At 39.8% G+C, this 22,402-nt stretch overlaps 1 protein-coding gene across 4 annotated transcripts in view; it reads left to right on the top strand.

Moving 5' to 3' along the window:
- Window positions 1–22,402, top strand: part of nphs1 (NPHS1 adhesion molecule, nephrin) — a 62,634-nt gene that overhangs the window by 31,838 nt on the left and 8,394 nt on the right. For 3 of the 4 annotated variants that reach the window (XM_008432425.1, XM_008432427.1, XM_017309272.1), the window contains 18 exons: window positions 1,747–1,868; window positions 3,256–3,427; window positions 4,655–4,812; window positions 8,642–8,783; window positions 10,124–10,248; window positions 10,333–10,501; window positions 11,098–11,227; window positions 11,400–11,572; window positions 12,244–12,384; window positions 12,944–13,084; window positions 14,439–14,560; window positions 15,459–15,618; window positions 15,738–15,894; window positions 17,367–17,518; window positions 20,918–21,029; window positions 21,112–21,293; window positions 21,395–21,439; window positions 22,234–22,362. In XM_008432425.1, the coding sequence (XP_008430647.1) occupies window positions 1,747–1,868; window positions 3,256–3,427; window positions 4,655–4,812; window positions 8,642–8,783; window positions 10,124–10,248; window positions 10,333–10,501; window positions 11,098–11,227; window positions 11,400–11,572; window positions 12,244–12,384; window positions 12,944–13,084; window positions 14,439–14,560; window positions 15,459–15,618; window positions 15,738–15,894; window positions 17,367–17,518; window positions 20,918–21,029; window positions 21,112–21,293; window positions 21,395–21,439; window positions 22,234–22,362 (2,532 nt within the window). The remainder of the gene's footprint in view (window positions 1–1,746; window positions 1,869–3,255; window positions 3,428–4,654; window positions 4,813–8,641; window positions 8,784–10,123; window positions 10,249–10,332; window positions 10,502–11,097; window positions 11,228–11,399; window positions 11,573–12,243; window positions 12,385–12,943; window positions 13,085–14,438; window positions 14,561–15,458; window positions 15,619–15,737; window positions 15,895–17,366; window positions 17,519–20,917; window positions 21,030–21,111; window positions 21,294–21,394; window positions 21,440–22,233; window positions 22,363–22,402) is intronic. The other variant, XM_008432426.1, reaches the window with a different exon arrangement.

Raw genomic sequence — 22,402 nt, 5'->3', positions numbered from 1 at the left:
GGCACAAATGCTGTCATTTTCTCGTATTGTTGTTTAATTTCTCTTCCGCTTTTGTTTGGCATTGCAACTGTGAGAGCCTTTGTTTCTTAATGCATGAAGCAAAGTGACATGGCAGCTATTGTTTACCACAGTGGAGTTTATGTTTTATACTGCTGATCAGTTAAAGTAGCCATTAAGATGTTTTTCCTGTTACAGTGTCTTCAAGCTAGGAACACCCTCCAGTCCTACATCCTGTATGCTGACTGAACAGTCTGATTAACCAAATTTGTCTCAGTCGAAATCTGTGCTTTTGTTTGAACGAGCCTACCCTCCCTTCCTTTCCATCGTTTTGTAAAATAATATGCTCTCTCTGTAGTAAAGTGCTAATATTGCAGAACTTGGGACCTCTGCTGTGGTATTACTCAGTGTGCCAGCCCATCAAAGCCAGCGCGGTGGCCATTTTCTGCCAGCCAGATTGTCAGCAAGGTGGCAATTTTTCATGCTGGTCCAGAGTCTACAGGCTGCTCCCCGAAACTGATTGCAGCAATAACAAAAGCCCATCCTCTTTTAATTTATTTTACTGCGTATATTTTATTCAAGCTCAGCTATAACTTATTCATATTTCACGTTGTCTTATTACTGCTTGAACATCTGTTATTTTTTCTTTATGGCCTCACTGTTCCCCTTAATTCTTAATGCTTTCATCAGATCTGGACTTCTCTTACTTGGGACCAGTTTATTAACTTTATCTCAACAAACAGGGATACTCTGCTTATTATTTCATTTCATACAGCAATAAAATGTTTATTTATATGACAGGAAAAAAAGTGCTGAACAGAAACTTAAAAAAAAAAAAATACAACAAGCTTTTGAGATGTGTTTATGAGCATGCATCTTAAACCGAAACACAAAGTGTGGAACTGTGTTTGCTGAGCTCATCATATAATCTGCTTCTCCGTCCATTGGCCCTAAGAACAGTGGTAAACGAGTTAATGTTGTAATGCATGTTGTGATGAGGCGCTGAAGGAGACGTGGTGTTGGAGAGAGCAGGAGCTTCTTAATGAGATGGAGGCCATTTTTAAAGCATCAAATTGCAAAGTCAAATTTCTTTTAAGTTATTTTTTATATCTACAGTGTTTTTATAACAACTCAAAGTAGCATAGTTACTTGGCTGTGCAATGAAATGGCACTACGACACTGTGTGCCTTTGAATATAAAACTTTCATTGATCATTAACTGATCAATGAAATCATTGGTCAGTTAATCAATTAAATTTTGAGATGTGAGATTTGAGACCAATTCAATTGATTAATTGAATTGGTCTTTCAGTGAAGTTAGTCACAGTCACTAGAGTATTGAATAATTTTACTACAGTAAGAACAGTGATACTTTGCTGTTCTTACTGTATTACTTATTACCTTATTAGTAAAGGTAATAAGTAAGTACAGTGTAGTAACACTTCTAGATGTAATATTTTCCCCCAAAACTTGCTCACATGAATGTAACTGAGTAAATGTAACTAGTTACTACTTACCTTTGTATAATATCAACATAAAGATGTTTAGAAAGATTTAATGTGAAGTCGTAGAAGGGTAAAGTATGAAAAAACTAAGATCCTAGAACTGAACCTTGTGGGACCTCACATGCCACTTATTACTTGCATTAAGTGTCAGCAGATACTGAATTTATTCAGTATATTTTGATGCTTTGCTTAATATTCAGATTTCTCTGAGCTATTGCTATTTTTGTCTCTCCCTCTTCTGACAGATCCTCCTGAGCCTCCGTATATTATTGGTTTGGACAGAGACGTGGTTAAAGCAGGGAGTTTGCTCGTGTTGGAGTGTGTATCCCATGGTGGAAACCCTCTGGGCACTCTCCAATGGACTAAGGTAAATCCTCTTAGCCATCTGCGAAATGAAGCTTTAAAAAAAAGAAATCACTCTGGCTAAATGAGTCATTTTATTTCACAAACCCTTCCAGCTCTAGAGTACCTTATTTTCCCACCTAAGCTGTGAGTCTCTGTAACCTTTTGGCTTCATCTCTGATTAAAGTTCTCCTCTTCTAGCCTATCATTTCATATAGAGTCCGTGTTTTGGTAGTAATGCAGTTGGGCCATATTCTTTTCATTTCCAGATGACGGATTCAACAGGTCTCTATGAGATGCTGAAAGTGCGGAACGCACAATTTATGACTTAACTCTCCTCGCAGTGGCATGTGAGGTTATTTTATGGCCACACTTTTCAGATATTGAAATGCCCAGATGTTTCATTTTGTCCTACAAAAATTAATTGATGGCCCAATCACATTGATAAAGACACAGATCAGCTGATTGTTTACCTGTACATATGAAAATAATTATATTTGGCACTTTTGGGTTTAAGTAATGCAGTCAAAAGGTGTAGTAAACCAATAGCCTCACAATTTATTATTATTTTTTAAAATCCAAACAAAAAATAAAATTCATATCACAAGCTGATGTTATGTATTTCCAGTGTTTAACACTATCTGCGCAAAACTGCAGCTGTGACAGAAATCGGCAGCGTTTCTTTCATCTTTATTGTTGACCGTTCTTCAGACGGAGGAGCTGCTCACAGAGGTCCTAAATCACGTTCATCCTGCTCCAAATCTCAACACATGTTCCCGGCTTTGCTCGTGATTAAAGAGCAGACGGCATGTCCGCGGTCCACAGCAAAGATATAAAATGGTTTGGAGTTCGCCGAGGTAAATCTCGAGTTAATCAACAAATATGGTCAGCTGTCAATCAAATTGTCAAATTTGTCTCAGTACTCTGTTCGATGTGGCTAGTACTACCACTGAAGTAGGTAGGAAAATCTGAGAACAGCTATGCAGAGCGACACCGGATCCGCTAATGGAAAATTAATCTGATCTGTCTGGCGGACGGAACCAAACTGTTTAGAGACGCTCTAGTGGAAAAGCACCATTACAGACAGACAGACTTAGTTTATTATATAGGAAAATAGTAGTTTGCTGTGATTAATTTTATTTAGGAGCATTCGAGTAAAGGGGCTGAGTACGACTTTAAGCCACACTTTTCAGACAGTAAAAGAAATTGAAATACCACACGTTGTTTTTCGCACTCTTCACAAACGTGTTGAATTTCACTGATTTTTCACATAAAAGCCCGTTGGAGTTTGAGGAGAAAACATAAGAAGAGAAGAAACAGTTTAACTGATCCGAAAGCTTTTGCAAGTTTTCGTATTTAGACACGCTACCGGCTTTCCCCCCCCTCCCCCCTCATGTTCATCCATCTTGCAGGAAGGCGAAGTTCTCTCAACAACCTGGGGAGAGGAAGTCGTGGGCCAGAAGTCCAGAAATATCCTCAGACTAAAGATCACCCCTGCTGACAACCAGGCAGAGCTGAGCTGTGAAAGTGCCAATATTGTCTCCGTGTCTCCTCTGTCCGTCACCCGCAAAATAACAGTGTTATGTGAGTGAAAGCAGAAGGCACACAATACCCTTTTCAGGTCTTACTTTAATGGTTTATTAAAGATTAAAGAAAAAAAGTAATAAAAATCTCGGAGTTCCAGCTAAAAAAAAAAAAAAAAAAAAGAGAAGTCTAATGTTAATATCGTTAATGAAACTAATGGCTATGGTTGCTGAAGCCAATATTTCTTACTGCCTCCAGACTAGCGTTACTTCATGGTTCTTTCGGAGCTGTTGCATTAATTCAGTTCAACTGCTTAACTGCACAGTCCTGAGGCTCTGCAGACTACACTTGGAGCAACCGTAACAACCGTAGTTAATAGATTATACTTTCTTCTCTGAATATAAAATGTTTACTTCAGCGACTGTTAAACAAATATGGAGTTATTAGCCATACGCCTCGCTGCGTTTTATCTGATTTTTTTAGTCTTAGTGCATCATTTAGAAAGAACTTATCTTACGTAAAACTTTATTTTTTAAAAATATATGCATTTTGTGCATGCCGTGTCAGTGTGGGTGAAGAGTTGTATCAGTGAGCCTGCCTTTGCACCCCAACATGCTCTGAAGTCATCATCCCTTCAAGTCATCCATTCAGGGATGCTGAAAATGAACTGCAGACTGTTTGGGTGTGCTCAAGGCTGCGACAGAAGCTGCAGGGCACAGAGTAGCACTCCCTGCTTGAGTTATATATATATATATATATATATATATATATGTGTGAGTGTGTCTTTATATTTATTAATGCTTATATTTATTAATTTATGTTTATAAATTGAGAGAGAGAGATAGAAAGAGAAAGAGAGGGAGTGCAGTAACGTGGAATGTGGGATATGCACAAATGCGACAACAAACTGACACACATGACCCACCTTCTTCTCTGAACCTGTCAGCTCAGACCCCCCTCCCCAGCCTTTGTATTGCCCTGAAGGATTTATACAGCTGCATCGTATCGCCTGCAGCGATTGTACCCTGTCTCCCCTTCTGGTTAAAATGAAGCAGACTTTAGAAACCACAATGAAAAAAACCCCCAGAGAAAACAAGTTGCCACTCAAAGTGATTTTCACTCTCACCCTTGATACGAGCTCTGTGTCTCACATCCTAAAATAGTTGCGCTGCCGCTGTGATCAGAATAGGGAGCTGTTGAATGTGCTGTTCGCGGGGTGATGTTTTTTTTTTTTTTACCGACTTATCTTTGTGCGCTTGCTTGTGGATGTGTGTGCTTTCTCATCAGTCGGTCCTGCGACGCTGACGCAGTCGGGTTCGCTGGGGGCCATCGAAGGGCAGGAGTTGACTCTGAGCTGCCACGCGTCCTCGAGTAATCCCCCCGTCCACATTCGCTGGTGGCTGGGGCACAAGGAGCTCAGCAACACCTCTGTCACAATGGAAGAGGTGGGACTGGATGGCACACAAATACACAAAGAGAGTATGTTTCTAACAGAGCTGGTAGTCAGGAAGAGTAATAAAAAGCGGTGGGTTTTGTAGATTTGGTCAGGAGCTGACAGACTGGTCGTGGGCATGAATGCTATATTATTTAATCATATTGATCAATTGCTCACTTTTGGTGGGATCGTGTGCATAATGATGAATGTGGTAGGATTTCTCTAACAGCTTTTGTCACTTCACTTTTGGAGCAGGAGATTGTTTCTCTTTATCTCTGTAGAGTAACAGTCTGCTGAAACACCAGAGTAAGTTATAGGTTTGCACCTTGGTCCTTTACATGTACTTGACTTTCCCAACGATGATCCTGGAAGTTTGGATCAGATGGTTGAAAGTTTGATTTCCATAATTTCGTTAATAATCCCAATAACAAAAAAAAAAAAAAAGATCATTTGATTCAGGAAGCAAATCAATTGAAATTCATTCTGCCAATTTATGTAAGGGGTGTGGTCAAATATCTGTCCAATATGACTGAAGCTTGTTCAAGGTTCAAAACAATGTGGTGCTTTTCTTCAACTTGCTAACAGCTACTAAACTGGATGTATATAGAGGTCAAACCTATCTGAATAATATGTTTTTGTGAAAATCCACAGTAATTCAAACTTATTTGCCAATTGTGTTTGTTTTTAAAGCTCTATGAAGCTATGTTCTTTTTTGCCCTGTGATGGACCGGTGACCTGTCCAGGGCACGCCGCCTCTCACTCGTTGACTACTGGAGATATGTACCAGCACTCCTAAGGATAAGCGTGTAAGATGGATGGATATGAAGCTATGTGTTACACCAGTGTTTCTCAACCTTTTTCGGGCCAGCGCCCCCCCCCGTAGCCTTTATCCAGGTTCCTCACCGCCCCCCGTAGCCTTTATCCAGGTCCCTCACCGCCCCCCACCAAAGAATTTGCAGGCTACTTTGCACTGACTATTATTTTATCATTAATATTACTATCACTATTGTAGATGTTTTGATTTTTATGCTTGTTTCTGTATTTATCATCAAAAATAATTTCCCAGAGAACAAAAAAGCCATGGGAATAAAAATTATTTTCACAGGTGTCTATGAAAAATGCAATAAACATTCAACTTAAAATTGGTAGGCCTAACAGCAGCGAATCAGAGTGGAAAAAATATTCTTGTTCTTTGCCATGATCATCTAAATAAATGAGCAGATAAAAGATATACAACATGTCAGTTTAAACTTTTAACTATTTGCAAAACGACTGAGCTCTGCAACATTAAACATGAATAAAACTGTAACTACATTAATCATAGCTCTTCTTCTCTTCAGTGTTTGTTGGTTTCTGGTGGTGCAGCTCTGTGCTGCCTTCAGGAGAATGGGACATCAGAGTATCATCCATAAAATTTCACCCACTTGGCATTTATTGTGCAAACCAGAACTTTCAGTGGAAAAACAAAAGTTCCAGGTCCTTTTAATGCCATACAAATATGAGACAGAAACATGGACTATATCTTTATATAGATCTGTCTATTGATTTATAGATTAATAGTTTTATTGGACAGAAATGACAAAGAACAAATYTGGTTCTTAATCAAATCCTAAAGAGTCAAATTGAAAGTATCATGGCGTCATCAGCCTCATGATGTTAACACTGACATGAAAAATAATATTGAAGAAATAAATATATCAAATCTAATTAAAAACACAAAGAAGTTCGTTACTGCCGTTTCTTAGTTTATTCTTGCATTTTGTTCTTCATTCATTTCCATTTAGTTTTCTTTGATTAGTATTATCCTCTCTTGGTTTATTGCTATGCCCACTTTAGTTTCTTACCTGTTGCTAGATTTATTTTATCGTTTATTGACCATCAGTAATTTTCACTCATCACCTGCTGCACCGCCTAATCGTGATGTGTTTCACATCATGTGTTGAGTTTTCACTGTTCAGCGTTGGATTCTCTGTTTTTATGCCATAATTCACATCTAGTTCGTCGCTCCGTTTTACGTCCCGCTTCTCCTGTTTCAGAGTTTTGCGCAATGTGCGCGTCGTTTTTTTTTTTATTTTTTATTTTTTTTACTCCTTATGGTGCTCAGCGGTCGAGAAACGCATCGACGGGGAAAAGGCAGACTGACATAAATATTTTATAACAACGGAAACAATTTCAGTATTCTAATTATTGAAATTTAAAAGTGTTTTGGTACAGTTGTTCTATCACCCCCGTTTCATACCGGACCACTTACAGCACCGTGTTAACGCTATAAAATGAACTCTCTCTATTGTGGTATCACCCATGGAGGGATTTCTTTATTTAAATGGGTTTATTTTTCAGAGGGATACAAAGTGAGGGTATCGTAATTTTAGTAATTACATGTTTATAAGAGCAATTTTCTGTTGTCCTTCCATGGAAGCGTGCAGCTTTCAAACGGAAATAAAGCACTTTTTAATATAAGTTGCTGCTTTGACATGATCACAGAACTGCCAAAACATATGTACAAAAATACCAGATAAAGTGAATCACAGCAACGTCATTAGACAGTGTAACTCTGAACTGATACGGTGAAGCTACCAGTAGCTGGAGAACGAAGCTGTGCCAAGAAGCTACAAACACTGAATAGAAGAAGAGCTGCCATCGATACAGTTGCAGCCAAGCATGATTTGATGTTACACAATACAGTTTTACCAAGTTGCTCAAAGTCTAAACTGGCATTGTTGTGCATTTAAGGTGTAAAGTTTACCTTCGACCAAACGCCCCCAAAGGCATAGCAGCGCCCCCCTTTTGTAAAAATGTCTGCCAGCGCCCCGTGCCGTCCTCTGAACGCCCCCCCGGGGGCGGTACCGCCCACGTTGAGAACCGCTATGTTATACCATCTTCATCCCCATTGAAATGCATCATTATGAGCTCAAATTAATATGACATCTATGCCTATGGTGACAGCAAAAAAAGGAAAAGTCTCTGACCAGACTTATATTTTAAAATCTTTTCATGCAGAAAACAGAAAAAGGCTGTGTTTATGTTCCTCTTTTTCCTAAAATGGTCTAAAAGGCAAAAATATTAATAGACAAGCGAGCACTTCCTGCTTAATCAAGCTTCTTATTAGGGTAGCAAAAGACCCTCGACTGAATGAAAAAGAATCCCCAATATGAAATTTGACCTCATGTGAACCCTGGCAGATGAAAGCAAACAGTACGACCGTGAGCAGTCCCTGAATAAGCCCACTGCAGCTTTTGCAAATGAGTCAGCCAATTCGAAAAAGAGTATTTCATAGCTCCGATCCTCTTTTGTGTACGTTAATAAGATCAAAGTGAATAAAAGCTGACACAGAAGATGAGTATTATTAAACAAGCTCTTTATTCATCTGGCAGCAGCATTTCCATTTGATCTTGCGCGAGGCACTCTGTGGGCTGCATGTGAGCTTTAATGCATGTGAAACAGTGGGAAGTTAATGAAGACTGACGCTCCTGTTCACTGTCTTTGTTAGTCTTTCTGACTGTGGCTTTTACCGTAATCACCACAATAATGGCTTTAATAACCAGATGTGCTGCATAGGCATGACCACTCTCAGGCAGGTGCAAAATGACACTGTGCTCCATTTATAATGGGGCGCAAAGCAGGGGGAATCAGATGAATATGCTTATTTATCACAGACCATGCACAACATCAGTCATTACACCAGCTAATTTGCCATCTGTATTCACAAGACAAACCAGGGAGGTTGGTGGCTTTTTTCCCCGGCTTTTTGTCTCGCTTTTTCACAGCTGAGGACGACGGACCAAGCCTGCCTGGTTTTTTTTTTCGTCTTAATTGTTGCGTGCTCTTTGTGTCTGCAGGGAGAGAACGGAGGGATGACAACCACCTCCAATGTGACCCACCGGGTCTCTCGGGAGGAGAATGGACTGGAGCTTACCTGTGAGGCTTTTAATAACGGCACACATCGCTCCAAAATCCAGGCCGCTAAGCTCACTGTGTACTGTAAGTAATCGCAATCACATTTAACAAGCCTTGTGAACAAATGAAACAAAACAGTGCAGTTGGATTTCATATAATCAGCTATGATATAAAAACATTTTTAATTTGTCTAATTGGTTTTTTTTGTTTCCTCAGAACAAAAAAACAACACATTTATCAGTTCCTTTAAAAATGGAAGACTTTTACCACATTTATCTTTTAACAGTTGCACACATTTGTTACAGCGAGAAATTAATCACTGAAAAAAAAAACTTGGAATATAACTTTCAATAKTTGCACAGGGAATAAGGCAAGAAATGTCCAAAATTCAGTCCAGATTTACACTGCACTGATTTGTAAATATATTTTTTTTTCTCCATTGCTTTGCTAAAAATACTATGAGGAATAAATGCCAACTCTGAAGCAGCATACTGCCTCTTGCAAAATATCCATTTCCCACATACTTTTTTCTTTTTTCACTTCTAATTTACAGCCACAATTTGAATTAAGCACAACTGGGTTTGATGTCATAGGCCAAGACAAAATATAGAAGAACCTGAGGTGTTGTCTGATCATCTCATTCTGAACCCTCTGTACTCTAATATTGCTAAATAAAATCTGTGCCTTCAGAAGGGAACCAGTCTCACTGTCATCACACAAAGTGCTGTTTAGTCTCAAGAGGTCAAAGAAACAAAGTGTCATATACCTAAAGTGACATGTCTCCAGGGAAACCCTGGTCAGGGTAACTGAAGGAACTGCAAACATCTGCAGCTTAGGTGGAAAAAATCTCAGCTTATTTCAAAATGCTCCTAGGTCTTATTTTAACATTTACTTACTCTTGGTAATTTGCAACACACTGCCTTAGAAGCAGAGCATAAAAAAAGTTTTTCTTTTTGACGCTCTTACAATTTAATTTGTGACTTATACACAGCTGTCACACATCCCAAGGCCTTAGATTGGACCAAACGGCAAAAAAAAAAAAATCACTTTAAATTCATTTAGAAGGTGAGATCACAGCTATTTTGGAGAAGACGGAAGGCAAGCAACACCTGTTTCTCTGTGAAAATATAAGAACAGGAGGTTTACATCCAAACCCAGTAAGTTAGCCCTGGAGCAATAAGATAAAAAAAACAGTGATACAAACAAAGAGCTCTGTTGTCATTCATGCAGACTTTACCACTTTTAGTGGAGATTATTCCAAACTACTCCGATATGATGAGCATTCTGGTCAATTTGACACTTTACAAAGACCATTTTTAAAAATAGAGTTCTTCAGGAGCTGAGCATACATAGAAAATGACATACATTTAAATTTGTAAAATCTTGGGACAGTAAATGTCACATTTTTTACCCTTTGAGAACAGATCCTCCTCAAAAAGTTTTCATTGATTCGCCGCCTGAGGACATCCCTCTGCGCTCGGGCACCAGAGCCCTGCTTGTCTGCCACTCGGCTGGAGGGAATCCTCCCGCAAAGCTCACCTGGTTTAAGGTGCAATTTTACCCCATATTATTTATGTAGGCCAAGAAGAACAGCACATCAACCTATATCTTCATTTCTTCACTTATGTTTTAGGATGATAAACAGGTTTCAGATGCACAACCGCAGACGTCGTCTAAGATGGTTGTAACTCGGGTGCTCAACCTGCTCTTGACGGCGAGCGACAACCAGGCTGCCTACCGCTGTGACGCCACAAATGAGGCAAAGAGAACAATATCAGCACATGCTAAGCTACTGGTCCAGTGTGAGTATGTCTACTGTCCTAATGCATGCTCACCGTCTGAGCTTCATTCTCGTCACAGTCAACTGAAAGATACATAATGTCAATATCGGATAAATCAAGGTGATGCACACTGGAATATGACTTATATATTCAACTGTATTTTTTATAGTATTCACCTTGATGGGTTTTGATCGTCCATTTACTTCATGTTATTTACATAGCACCAATCCTTAAAGAGAGCTGTCTGAATCTTAACAAGTGGCATTCAAATCCAGCTATGTACTGTACATATTTCAGCCAATTCTGATTTTAACTTCCTGATGCGAGTGGTCACTACTTATGTGTGTTAGGTGTGGAGGCAGAGTCGTGTCATATGTGTGAGAGAAGACTCCTAATGAAACAAGATCACACAATTACAGGTCAAAATGATTTGGAGTTGACATTTTAAAATGTCCTCTTATATTTGTGATTAGTTATTTATTAGCGACGATCTGTGTTTTGCCAAAAGAGTGTAGTTCCTATCCAATAAGCTTATTCAAGTCTGATAATTCTGTTTCAGTCAAAAAGGAAAGTTCTTTAAATGGTTGACTGTTCTTGCTTAAATGATGCGTTTCCAGTTACAGCCGTGACTATGAAGATTACAGCCAAAGAAGAAGTGTTTTACCGAGGTCAGCAGATGGAACTGGAGTGTCTTTCTGGGAGCAGCAACCCAAAATCTGACATTTCCTGGAAAGTGGGCCCACTGAGGTTTGCTTTAAAATTTACACCTGTAGTGTGAGAAACACCAAAGAACATATTCAGCACCTTTAAGTAACTCAAACGAGGCGGGGCGACCGATACTCGTCTTCTCAGATGTGTGCAGTTGCATTTTTGTGAACTTAAAAATGTTTAGCAATTGCGATTTGCCACTTACTCCTAGATTGCAGGGAGTTGAGGAGGCACCCGAGGAGGCTGAGTTTGGGGGCGTTTCTGTGCTCAGTAGGCTTCACCTGAATCTGACTTCACAGCACCACAACCAGAAGGTGATCTGTCATGCCTACAGCCCTGTGTTGGAAGAAGGAGCTAACACGTTTTACCAACTGAATGTGATATGTAAGTAGGACAGGAATAAAAAGCACACACTTTTCAGTTTATTTGTCACACACGTGTAACCAAGCAATGTTTGCTTCATTTTTAAATGACAATTCACTAACAATGCAGATGAAATCTACATCGTTGAGATATTTTTGCAATATTTTGTTTTTCTTTTTTTTGTTTACGGGAAACCTTTGTTGTGATTTATATGTCTGTTGAGCTCTGCGGCAGTGTGTCCTAATTGTGCATTTGCTTTGCTGCATAGCCATGTTTGCCTTTGATGCCATTTCACAGACAGCAGCCAGCCTCTGCTTCAAAGCTCGGTGCTGTGTATGAGCATGAAGGAATGTCACTGTGTGTTTGTGCAGATCTGCATTTGGACAAAAGTACTGTCAGGCGTCATTTTAATGCCTGTCCTTCTCCCTCCCGTTCTGCCTCACTCCCCTGTTGTCGAAGTGCTTGAAGTTGGTTAGATCTGGAATTATTGGTGGGATGTTGACTTTCTACCGGTTTGACTCTCATTAGTGTCTCTTCGGGCTTTTGTGCTCAGCATGTGTTGTGGGTTTTTGGCGCTCGCTCTTGTTGGATTCTATCACTCCTGTGAACAGGAGGCTGTGTTTTTTCCTCTGTGCGTGTGACATTTGTCTAAATTCAGCTGGATTTGTATTTCTGTGCTGCTTTTACGTCAGATCCTCCTGAATTCAGCTCTGAGCAAGCAACAGAAGTCCAGGTGGTGGAGGATGATGTGGCAACCATCCCCCTCATGGTCTCAGCAAACCCCGAGGTGGTCTCCTGCATTTGGCTGCGCCGCAAGCAGATGCTGGTCAAAGGTGATCCCGGGCTGTGTGATGGCTCTATAAACCAGGTCCTAGTTGAGCTGAGCCAGCAAGTAAGCACTCAGCTCTGCCATTCAGGGTCTGAATAAAACATAGCAGGTTAGCCAGCATGGGACCCTGCCAAATGTGATTCTCATTACAGCTCTAATATATTCAGTCTAAATGAGGATTGCTGTCTCCCTGAATACAACACAACTGCTTTAAACCCGTCTTCCTCTCCAGGTCGATGTCATCAGAGCCCAGCTGCACCCACACCCTTTCTGTTAGCTCTGCTACTTTCATTATGTGCAGCCAACCCCATGAAATTACAGTATTTTTCAAATGAGGAAAAACATCTATTACTTTTTTTGGAGGGGTAATGTGGTACAGAAGGTCTCCCTCACACACCTATTGTCAGATTGTAGTGGGAATCTTGCCAGGCCAATCAATAATGCAGGATTAGATGTCACTTAGAGACCAGTGGCCAGAGGACATGCTGTTGATGAGCATGTAATGAATACTCAATTTACTATTGGTTTTCATGTGTGTGTGTGTGTGTGTACTTTTTCTTAAGGGGAAGACATACGCCACCACTGGTTGGATGACCACTCTCTGGAGATTAGGAATGTGACAAGAAAAGACAAAGGACTTTACACTATCAAATGTGAAAATGGTGAAGGCGTCAACGAAACCACTGTTAAGCTGGATGTTTACTGTAAGACACTGCAAGTAGAGCATGCATAAACATGTCAGAGTAATATATGTAGTATATTAAATCAATGTCGTAGAATCAATGTGCACAGAAATGCAGTCACAAAGAACAGTTTGGATGCAATATTTGACAGACTGTACTATTTCAGGTTTCATACATTAAAAACCTGCTTGCTAGGAATGCATTTGACCACATGGTTTAACTTGCTCTATTTTTTTTACTCCCCATATCTGGTCTCCATCTGCTGCCACATTCTTTTTCAATTTTGCCATGTGTGCTGGCATGTTGAAAAATCAGATTTCTTCTGTAGCCGAATAAGTACCATTTCAACATAAATCCTAAAATGATCCAAAAGCAGTTGTCACATATTAGGTTCTTTAACTTACCTTGTTACTCTGACCTTCCTGGATGCAATATTACATCTGACTTTCCTCCATTGTCTTTCAAATGTGGTTTTTGAATAACTGCTCACGCAGTACAGTGAATTCATTGATTGCTAATAGCACAATTTTGAACTTGTCTAAAGCTGCAGAGTATCAGACAACCAAAACTGGCTTTCGATTCATCCTCAAAAAACCTTCATTAGGCGTCCATGCAAGACCATCCATTTCCTCCGCTGCCTCAGGCCCAGCCTCAAGCTTTAGGCCCTCTGCCTCGATAGTAATGATTTAATAATGCTAGCGCTGAAAATGTAGGTCTGTCTGATTCACCAAAGCCCATGGTACACGACTAATGGATTCTGCCATCCTGCACTGACTGGGCATGACAGTTGTAGATATTCATTATGTATGGAGGATTGTAGTAGCTTTTAAGTGTGGCAGTGTATCCCACTTAACAATGTCGGTCTTTGTTAGGAGACCAACACGAGTGGGTCCTACCAACCCAGAGGTCCGTCTCTTGCTAGTGTTTTTTGCCACTGTTCTTCAGGAGGGAACATAGGTTCAGACAAGTTGGCACTAATGGCCTTACTGTTGCATGTACATGGCACCCACGGGAAGTGTAAAAAGCTTATGAGGCTAACAAAGAAAAGACGTGAGGACTCTGACTGGAAGGAGAGATTCACTGATGTGTAGATGGATAGAGAGGGGAAACAAAACGAGGGCAAACTGGTCACTCTGCCATCATCTGAATAGGGATGTGCTCTCATTAGAGGGTTTCGTGGGTCACATTAATTTGCCATCTTTGCTCGAGCATAGAAAGAAGTTAATAGTATTGTATCCCAGGGGTTATGAACACTGTCAAAGCCAAACAAGTGCAAGAGTAATTATCATAAATCAACATGGCTTTTTTTAACGGATGATTTGTCTCAGACTGACTTCGCTTCTGCTTGAGCCTTTTCCTCTTTCCTCACACTCAGATGCTCCAACTGTCAAGGCGGAGAAAGACCCTGTGTATGTTAACCAGGGGGGAACAGCAGACCTGATATGTGTGGCAGATGCCAACCCCATTATACCGGAGATGTTCTCTTGGAAATGGCTGGTGAGTGCTATGGCAAAAACACACACACGCACATGTCTTTCTCTCTTCACGGGAATTTTGCATTGACTTCTCTTCACTTTTGACTCATTATACAGCCTAACCCCAACCTTTACTCTAAACCTAACAGTACATGTCTGACCTCAAACTAACCTAAACTCAATTAACGCCTTTGTCCTAACCCTAATCTCTAACCCCAAATCAGTGCTCCTTCTTATGGGTTTCCTTTCCTTCCCAACTCCTCCTATAAGGAGCTCACAATCACAACATAGTATTTTTTGGGAAAATGGTCCTTACACCGTATCAAAAACAAGGCCACAAACACATTCACTCACGCACGCGCGCGCACGTACGCACACACAGCCTATGCAGCAACAGTCTAGAATCTATTTCCCCTATCTGGCTTCCTCTGTGTTATTTTCTCTGTTCTTACCGTTTATCACTGGGCTCTCTAAATGCACAGATGCACCATAATTCACTGGCTTTAACTATCCTTCCACCCCATGTCTCCTTGTTTCACACTCAGCCCAAATCCAGAAAAATAGCTTTCATTACCGCTGCGTGACTAAAGGGCACATTTGTCAATGTGGCGTGGTCTCTCTATCTGCTGATGTGGTCCAACCCGCCCCCTGGCAGTCGGGTTCGTGTTCTTTTCCTCTGCTTTTATTGGCCCTCCTATTTCTTGTGTCTTGGGGCTCTACAGCCTTTGGTGTTATTCTTCTTTGTCCTCTCAACTTGTTGTATTGAACGCCCTTCTCATGCAGACATCAAGCAATAAAGTCTGGCTACCTGTCTTGCTTTACGCGGCGAGACAGGCAGTGCACCATCCCTTAGAGGGAGTGCAGGTACTGAGGGATAGCAGCTGTCTTTTGCTTATTTCCCCTCACTCTGTCTTCGACAGGGAGAAGAAGAAGTGGAGATGGGAGAGGAGACCAACGAAAACAAATCAAGCTTGCTGACCATTCATAATGTGACTCGGGCTCACGCTGGTTTTTACCAGTGTACGGCCAGCAATGGCATAGCGTTCCCTGGCAGTGTGGAAATGAAGCTGGTGGTGCAATGTAGGTCCATTGTTGTTATTTTTCAGTTTAAGAGGCAAAGCAAACATTCAGTTGACTTATGTAAAATGCAGTATTTGAGGTTTCTGAATATTTTTCCTCATCTGTTTTTTCTTGTGAAGTCACTCCGGAGCTTCGGAAAGGACCCCAGTGGAGTAAGGTTGCCAGTCGAGGGGACGGCACTGCCACTGCTGAGCTGGTGTGTCAGGCAGAGGGCATTCCTCCTGTAGAGTTTACGTGGGAAAAGAAAGGGATGCTCATTGATTTGGCAAATCCCAGGTCAGGAGTTGATTTTGATTTCTATTCATAGTTCATTTTGATCACAACTTTAGATTTAGAGTTCTTTGAAAAAATGTTAGTAACAGTTACACTCTTTCTAATCTTCTTCTTATCACAATCACAAAATTCAGTATATTGGTTTTGTTGTGGATCAACAAAATGAATCCAGATTTCTGGGAAGAAAATGAATCTTTCTTAGATTAGTATTATTACCTTCCTTGCAAATAAAATATCTTAATAGTGCGATGTCTATTTGTGTAGAGCTCCCTTTCATCTAATACCACACAATGCAATCCTGTGCCACCATAGCTGCAGAAGTCACTTATTGGGAGATGCCATCCCAATTCCACTGTGACTTATTATCAGTATAAGGACAGCTGTTCTGTGAAACTCAAAAGATGTTTGTTTTCATAAGAACTTATGAAGCCAAAGGAACACCGCCAGCAGATATGGAGAGGGTTATGGAGAAGGTAAAAGTAAAATTAAATTATAAAAACAAGTTTTGGACATATAATGAAATGGTGTTCATTTCATCATCTAGAAATAGTAATAGTGTGGCGCAACAGGAAACAAAGGAGAGGAATAATCAGCGATGCAGTAAAAGAAGCTGGGAGAAGCTGGAGGGAGGTGTGAGAATCTGTTGACAACCTTTACTTATCCTCACCACAAATCTGGGTTTATGGAAGAGTGAAAAGGAGAAAGCCACTCTTAAACCAAAATCACGAAATGTCCTGTTAACAGATTGCCACAAGCCATGAGGTGTACATAGCAGACATGCTAAAAACGCTGCGGCTGAACGTTTTGGCCTACCAGCGGAACAATATGTGCTGCAGAAAATTAGTACCGTACATAATCCTGAATGGACTGTCACACTGGTTGAACGGTGGTAGCATCATGCTGTGGAGTGCTCTTCTTCAGCAGTGAGCCACTGTCACAGGCTTCAAAAGACAGAACTTAAGTAGAACAGTGACTCTAAACATCGAATGGTTTAGGTCAAAGCATAATTATGTGTTAGAATGGCCCAGTCAAAGTCCAGACCTAAATGCAACAGAGAATCTGTGTCAAAAGTTGAAAATGAATGTTCACTGGTTCTCTTCATCCTGTCTGACTAACTTCAAACTGATTTTTTTTTTAAAAATCAAGGCATGTGCTCAGGGAGCCTGCATACAATATATAAACTTTTTAAAACCCGTCCCAAATCCTTCACTTTACTATGATGTATTACTTTGTATCAATCAATACCAGAAAAAACATTGGAACTTCTGGTATTAGTGTGACAAAATATGAAAAAGTATGAATAGTTTTGAGAGGCGCAGTTCACATTCATGCACAATTAGCCTGCACCTGTGGTTGACATTAATCCTCTAATTTGCTCCATTATTTGACTATTTATTGTTATTTCAGCAAGCTTTAGTGACTGCACAGTGTTTATCCCTTTTCCTACCTCAGTGCCATAAATCTTCATATTGCAGGTATGAGGAGAGGACAGCGAGGGATGGCTCTTTCCACACCAGCACTCTGCGAGTGGTGAATGTGAGCGCCACTCTGGACTACGCCGTCTTCAGCTGCACTGCTCGCAACTCACTTGGGGAAGACAAGCTAGACATCCAGCTCGTCAGCACAAGTATTGCATCTGCATACATTTCCATTTTAAGTGCAATTGGGCGTGCGTCTCTGGGTGACTGTGGTTTCAGCAGTATTCTTACCTGGTGCCTTGCGAAACGGAGAGAAGAAAAAAAAAAAAAGCTAGCTGTGCCAAATTTTGGGCATGTCAAGAGAGAAAAAGTTTATTAGATCAATAGCGGTGTTTTGAATTTATGTAGACCAACCTGTTTTGACCTATTTATTTTTAAATGCGAAGCAATTTCATTATTTCACAAGCGCTCCCTTCAGTTTAATTATCCGGCCAACACGAGCCATATGTCTGAGCCTCGTTGTTCTTGTAAACACGCAGACCATAGTGTTAAGAGATTGGTAGGATAAATACCAAGTGACAACAGACTGCAAGAAAGTCTCTGTTGGTTCATGACCATCCTTGGCATCCATTTCTTCTCAATGTGTGTTTTCCGGTTGTTGTAAATTTGTCCCCCTGGTGGACAAAAAAAAATTAAAAATATCCTACATGAATGTTTTTTAAATGAATGGCAACTGATCAAAGGGAGTTTTTTTATTTTTTATTTTTTATGGCGCACACCGGGTAGGGATTATTCATATCACACACTTGGCAGGAAAGCACGGATGTTTCCTTCTGTTCTTATTTGGATACAGTTGAATAAAACTGAATCCGTGCCGTCTGGTCCAAATTCTATCCGGCCTTCTCGGCTACCGCAGAATAGTTTGGGAGAATCCTCACAATCCCACGATGATTCTGTAAACTGCAGAGAGAGTTGTTGTTCACAAGAGCCAGACCTTATTTTATTCCTCTATCTCTCTACCTTATCATCTAGCCCACAGCACTACTTTGCTTCCTCCTCAGATAAGAGTTGCAGTGATAAGCTTTACTCTCCTGGCATACTTAGACTTTTCCACCCTCGAGCTACCGAATGTATCTGCACACTACCAGTCTAATCAACCAAGTCCAGCTCTCAGCAAATGCCGGCAGCTATCGATGGACACATTTAATGTTTACTATAAAAACTTTAAAACGCAATCCAATACTGGCCCTGTTTTTGCCCATATATTTTTCTTCTTCTTTTTTTTTCTTTTTTGTTTTTTTACAGCCATGTGGGAATTATCATAATTAATTTGACGCAGTGATAATAAATTTGAAATGCTTCCTTATCACATTGGGGCTAAAAAGAAAGACATTTTTTGTTAGTTTCTTTTTAGCATGGATGGGGATATTTAAGTGAACTCTTTGCCTTCTTTGAGTTGAGTTCAATGTAGGAATAACTTAGTTTTGTAAACTGGTGTGCAGACTGAATCATCGCTTAAGCAGCACTTTCTTCCTGTGCTTCTGTTTAACCACCTCTTTCATTTCACCTTAACTACTGCTCATCTCTAAAATTATTGCTTCTGATGCTCCAAATGTGAAACACTCCACTTTGCTTTCAGAAGCCTCACTGAAGCAGTGCTTTGTAAAAGGCCGAAGGTCTGAGTAGCCTCCTTTGATCAGCTCTCTCTATATTGATACTGAAATAATCATGAGGCGATGTCTTATTGCTTATGTTTGGTTGTATAAATTATGAAAATCAGCCCCTGGGTTATTAGAGGAGTCAGCCAAAGCTTTGCCTTTTTTTGCTAATCAGAAACTTTTTAAGTCAAAAATTAATAAAAATTTAGATTTTTTTTTAGAGCTCACCTTTTAAATGAACATCTATGAAAATACCCCACATTGTGATTTTTCTCTTTAAAAAACAGTGCCACACACTGACACCTGAAAAAGTACCCCACTTTTCCAAATGTTGAGTCATTACAATCAGACTTACATGTATTTTGTTATTTGACGGGACAAAACAATGTGCACAATTGAAGGTGGAAGGAGAACTATTCATGACCATCAAGCTTCTTCAGATTGAATCAATAATGTGTGCAAACATTTTTTTTACCAAGTCTTGCCACAGATTAAGTCTGGACTTTGACCTAAGCAGAATACCTTATTCCACATGTTTGACGTGTCCCTTACGTAGCTTATGAAAAACTGCACAGAGACCCTTTAAGGTTTTTTTTTTCAACAATCCCACAATGCAGCTGCTCTTCCATAAGCACCAGACTGTAGTGCATGACTAATACATGTTGTGCCAAAAATATTTTCCCATCTGATCTGTGGATCTCTGAGGCTCCTCTAGAGATCCCATAGGTTTTTTGACTTCTTCTAATAATGGTCTGTTTCCCTGACTTGTGAGTTTTGGTGAAACACCATGTGTTGGCAGGTTTGAAGTTGTGCCATATTTCTGTCATTTTCAGGAGATGGATTAGACAGTACTGAGTAAGGGTTGTTAGAGGAACTAAATGTAAAGGCACAGTTTGGACTTTTTTTTTTTTTCATTAAAACTGATTTATTTTGTTGTTAAGTTATGCCAATAAATACCTTGAAGCTTGTGTCTGTAAAGATACCAGATACAGACAATAACAAAGAATTATCAACACTTTTTTAATCATTTGTTCTAGCTGTAACTTAAGGATATTTTTGATTAAGCCGTGTAGAAACATTTACTGACTAATCCACATTTATCTGTTTCCCTTGGGCCTTTGGGCCCTACATTAAAAAAGCCTTTTAAGTAGGGTGTGTCTATTAATCTTTGTTATTTCGGAAAGACACAAAGAAAATTTCTACTCATCTAAGCTTGCCAGAGTAATAATTTAAAAGTTTAAAACAACTGTGACAATTATGACTGGTGGAATAAACAAGTTTTTTCTTGCCATCACGCTGTATAAAAAGTGTTAGCAGAGTTAAAATAAACTCCAAAGAAAACTACCAGAAATGTGGAAAACACGCCAGTTTAAGTTGATGCTTATGCAATAAAATATTAATGTATTTTGAACATTTTCACACATCTGTGCTGGTAAGAGTAGCGGCTAGCCCCTCAAAACCCAGCAACATTGATGGAAGTATGGATGGATAAATAACTAACATTGTGATTGTCAGCCAAAATCATACAATACTTCTCTTTTTAATATAAGTTATTATTATCCATTTCGATGCCTACAAGAAGTAGTACGTTTTTAAATATGGCCATAGTCACACACAAAAGAGAAAATAGATACTTTACTTGTATCCTCTGATTAAGAACATCAACAGCACTACACTCATATTTAGAATGATCACTTATTTGTCTGTATACAACCACTCTATATAAAAAAAGGAGGAAAGAGTATGGAGGGCACAACCCTGTAGGTAGGTAGCAGAGTGGCATGTGCTATTTTAGAGTCTGTACATGTAATCAGTTCCCTCATAATAGCATATATTCTCATTTCATAGCAACTAAATTCTCATCAAAGTCTTTACTGCAGCGTGCAAGAATTCAGCTGTTGCACAAACAACCCATTTGCTCTTTTGACTAACTTTCCTTTTCACCCTCAGATCACCCAGATCCACCTTCATCGTTTAGTCTAGTCGGTGTTACCCATAACTCCGTCACTCTAGAGTGGATCCCTGGCTTCAATGGGGGTTTGCAGCAGAGATATCGCATACGGTAAAGACAAATGTCCAAAAAGACGAGTGTCCTTACAGGAGCAAAGAAGCCATATTTGATAGCGTGTTCTTTTCTTTGGCAGATACATCTGGGACCAGTCTGTCAGCTTCATGTATGTAGACGTCGTTCCCCCTGATACAACAACCTTCACCGTTACGGGTCTGCAGCCGCAGACCACCTACAACTTCTCAGTTAACGCCCTGAACTCCATAGGAGAGAGTGGCTATGCTGATGATGGTGCAGTACTGACCATCACCACTGAGGGTCAGTCTGGAGTTACCCCCCAGATTAATTATGTGAGGACTGATGTCAGCTGTACATTTATGAAGATTGTGTTTTTTTACATCCTTTATCTTTCATCATAGTGAAGAAAGATGTAGAAGAGGATCGAACGGATGATGACACACAGGGTGAGTTTTTCCCCCTCAACTTTTGATGAAAGAAATAATAATATAACTGAAAGTATTTTTAAAAGTTGAACATTTCATAAAACTCTTTAAGACTTAAATTATTTAATTTTAATGTCTACGTTATCATTTATTGTAGCTTAAACAATTTGAAGCCAATCATTCAGTGTCAGAAAGAAAATAATTTCCTGTTTGTTGAAAACACTGAATGCTATATATATTCATTGCTGTCAATTAAAATTGACAGCAATTTTAATTGTTTGCAAAATGTTGGTAGTAAATACTGTATCTCTCATTTTTATTGCTTTGACACTTGCTTAAAATTGCGCCATAGAAATAGTATGTATCACTATTTATTTTTCACATATAAATGGCTTTAACTTCAGTCCACACTATACAATACAAACATTTACAATTTTTCTTCTGTCTTGATCCCTGAAATGCCTGTGAATGACGTATCTCCTTTGTTTTCTTTTTTTTAAGTAAAGTTTTTTCCTTTCACATATATTCAAAATGGCAATAACACGGATTGACATTTTTAAATTTGAGACCTTTTAGTCTTTTAAGAGTTTGTAGAAACCCAGGTCAGACAATCAGTGGTTTTCCTTTAGCTCCTCATGTTAATTCAGGCACCTTTGTGGCTGTAACAGCGGTTGCTATTTTTGTCATCTGCTAGTTCTTAATTATTTAAAAGCTGCTGAGAGACCAGTTATGTCTTTTTATCCTTACATGTCGTTCGGTTTAGCTTTATCTGTTCTGCACTAATCTGATATCTCTGTTTTTTTGCTTGCAACCAGCTCCGAGTGGCCTGCCAACCTATTTGACTGTGGCCTTCACAGTGGTGTTTGGAGTCCTGCTGGTGTTGAATTCGCTGGGCTGCTTCTTTGGGCGGAAGTGGAAAAACAGGCGTGACAAAACAAGTACCCGTGATTATCTTTTTCATCTGCGGACGGGGACGTGTTCCTT

The sequence above is a fragment of the Poecilia reticulata genome, linkage group LG16 (assembly GCF_000633615.1).
Source record: "Poecilia reticulata strain Guanapo linkage group LG16, Guppy_female_1.0+MT, whole genome shotgun sequence".
In the NCBI taxonomy this organism is placed as follows: domain Eukaryota; kingdom Metazoa; phylum Chordata; class Actinopteri; order Cyprinodontiformes; family Poeciliidae; genus Poecilia; species Poecilia reticulata.
This window is presented reverse-complemented; position numbering and strand designations above follow the sequence as displayed.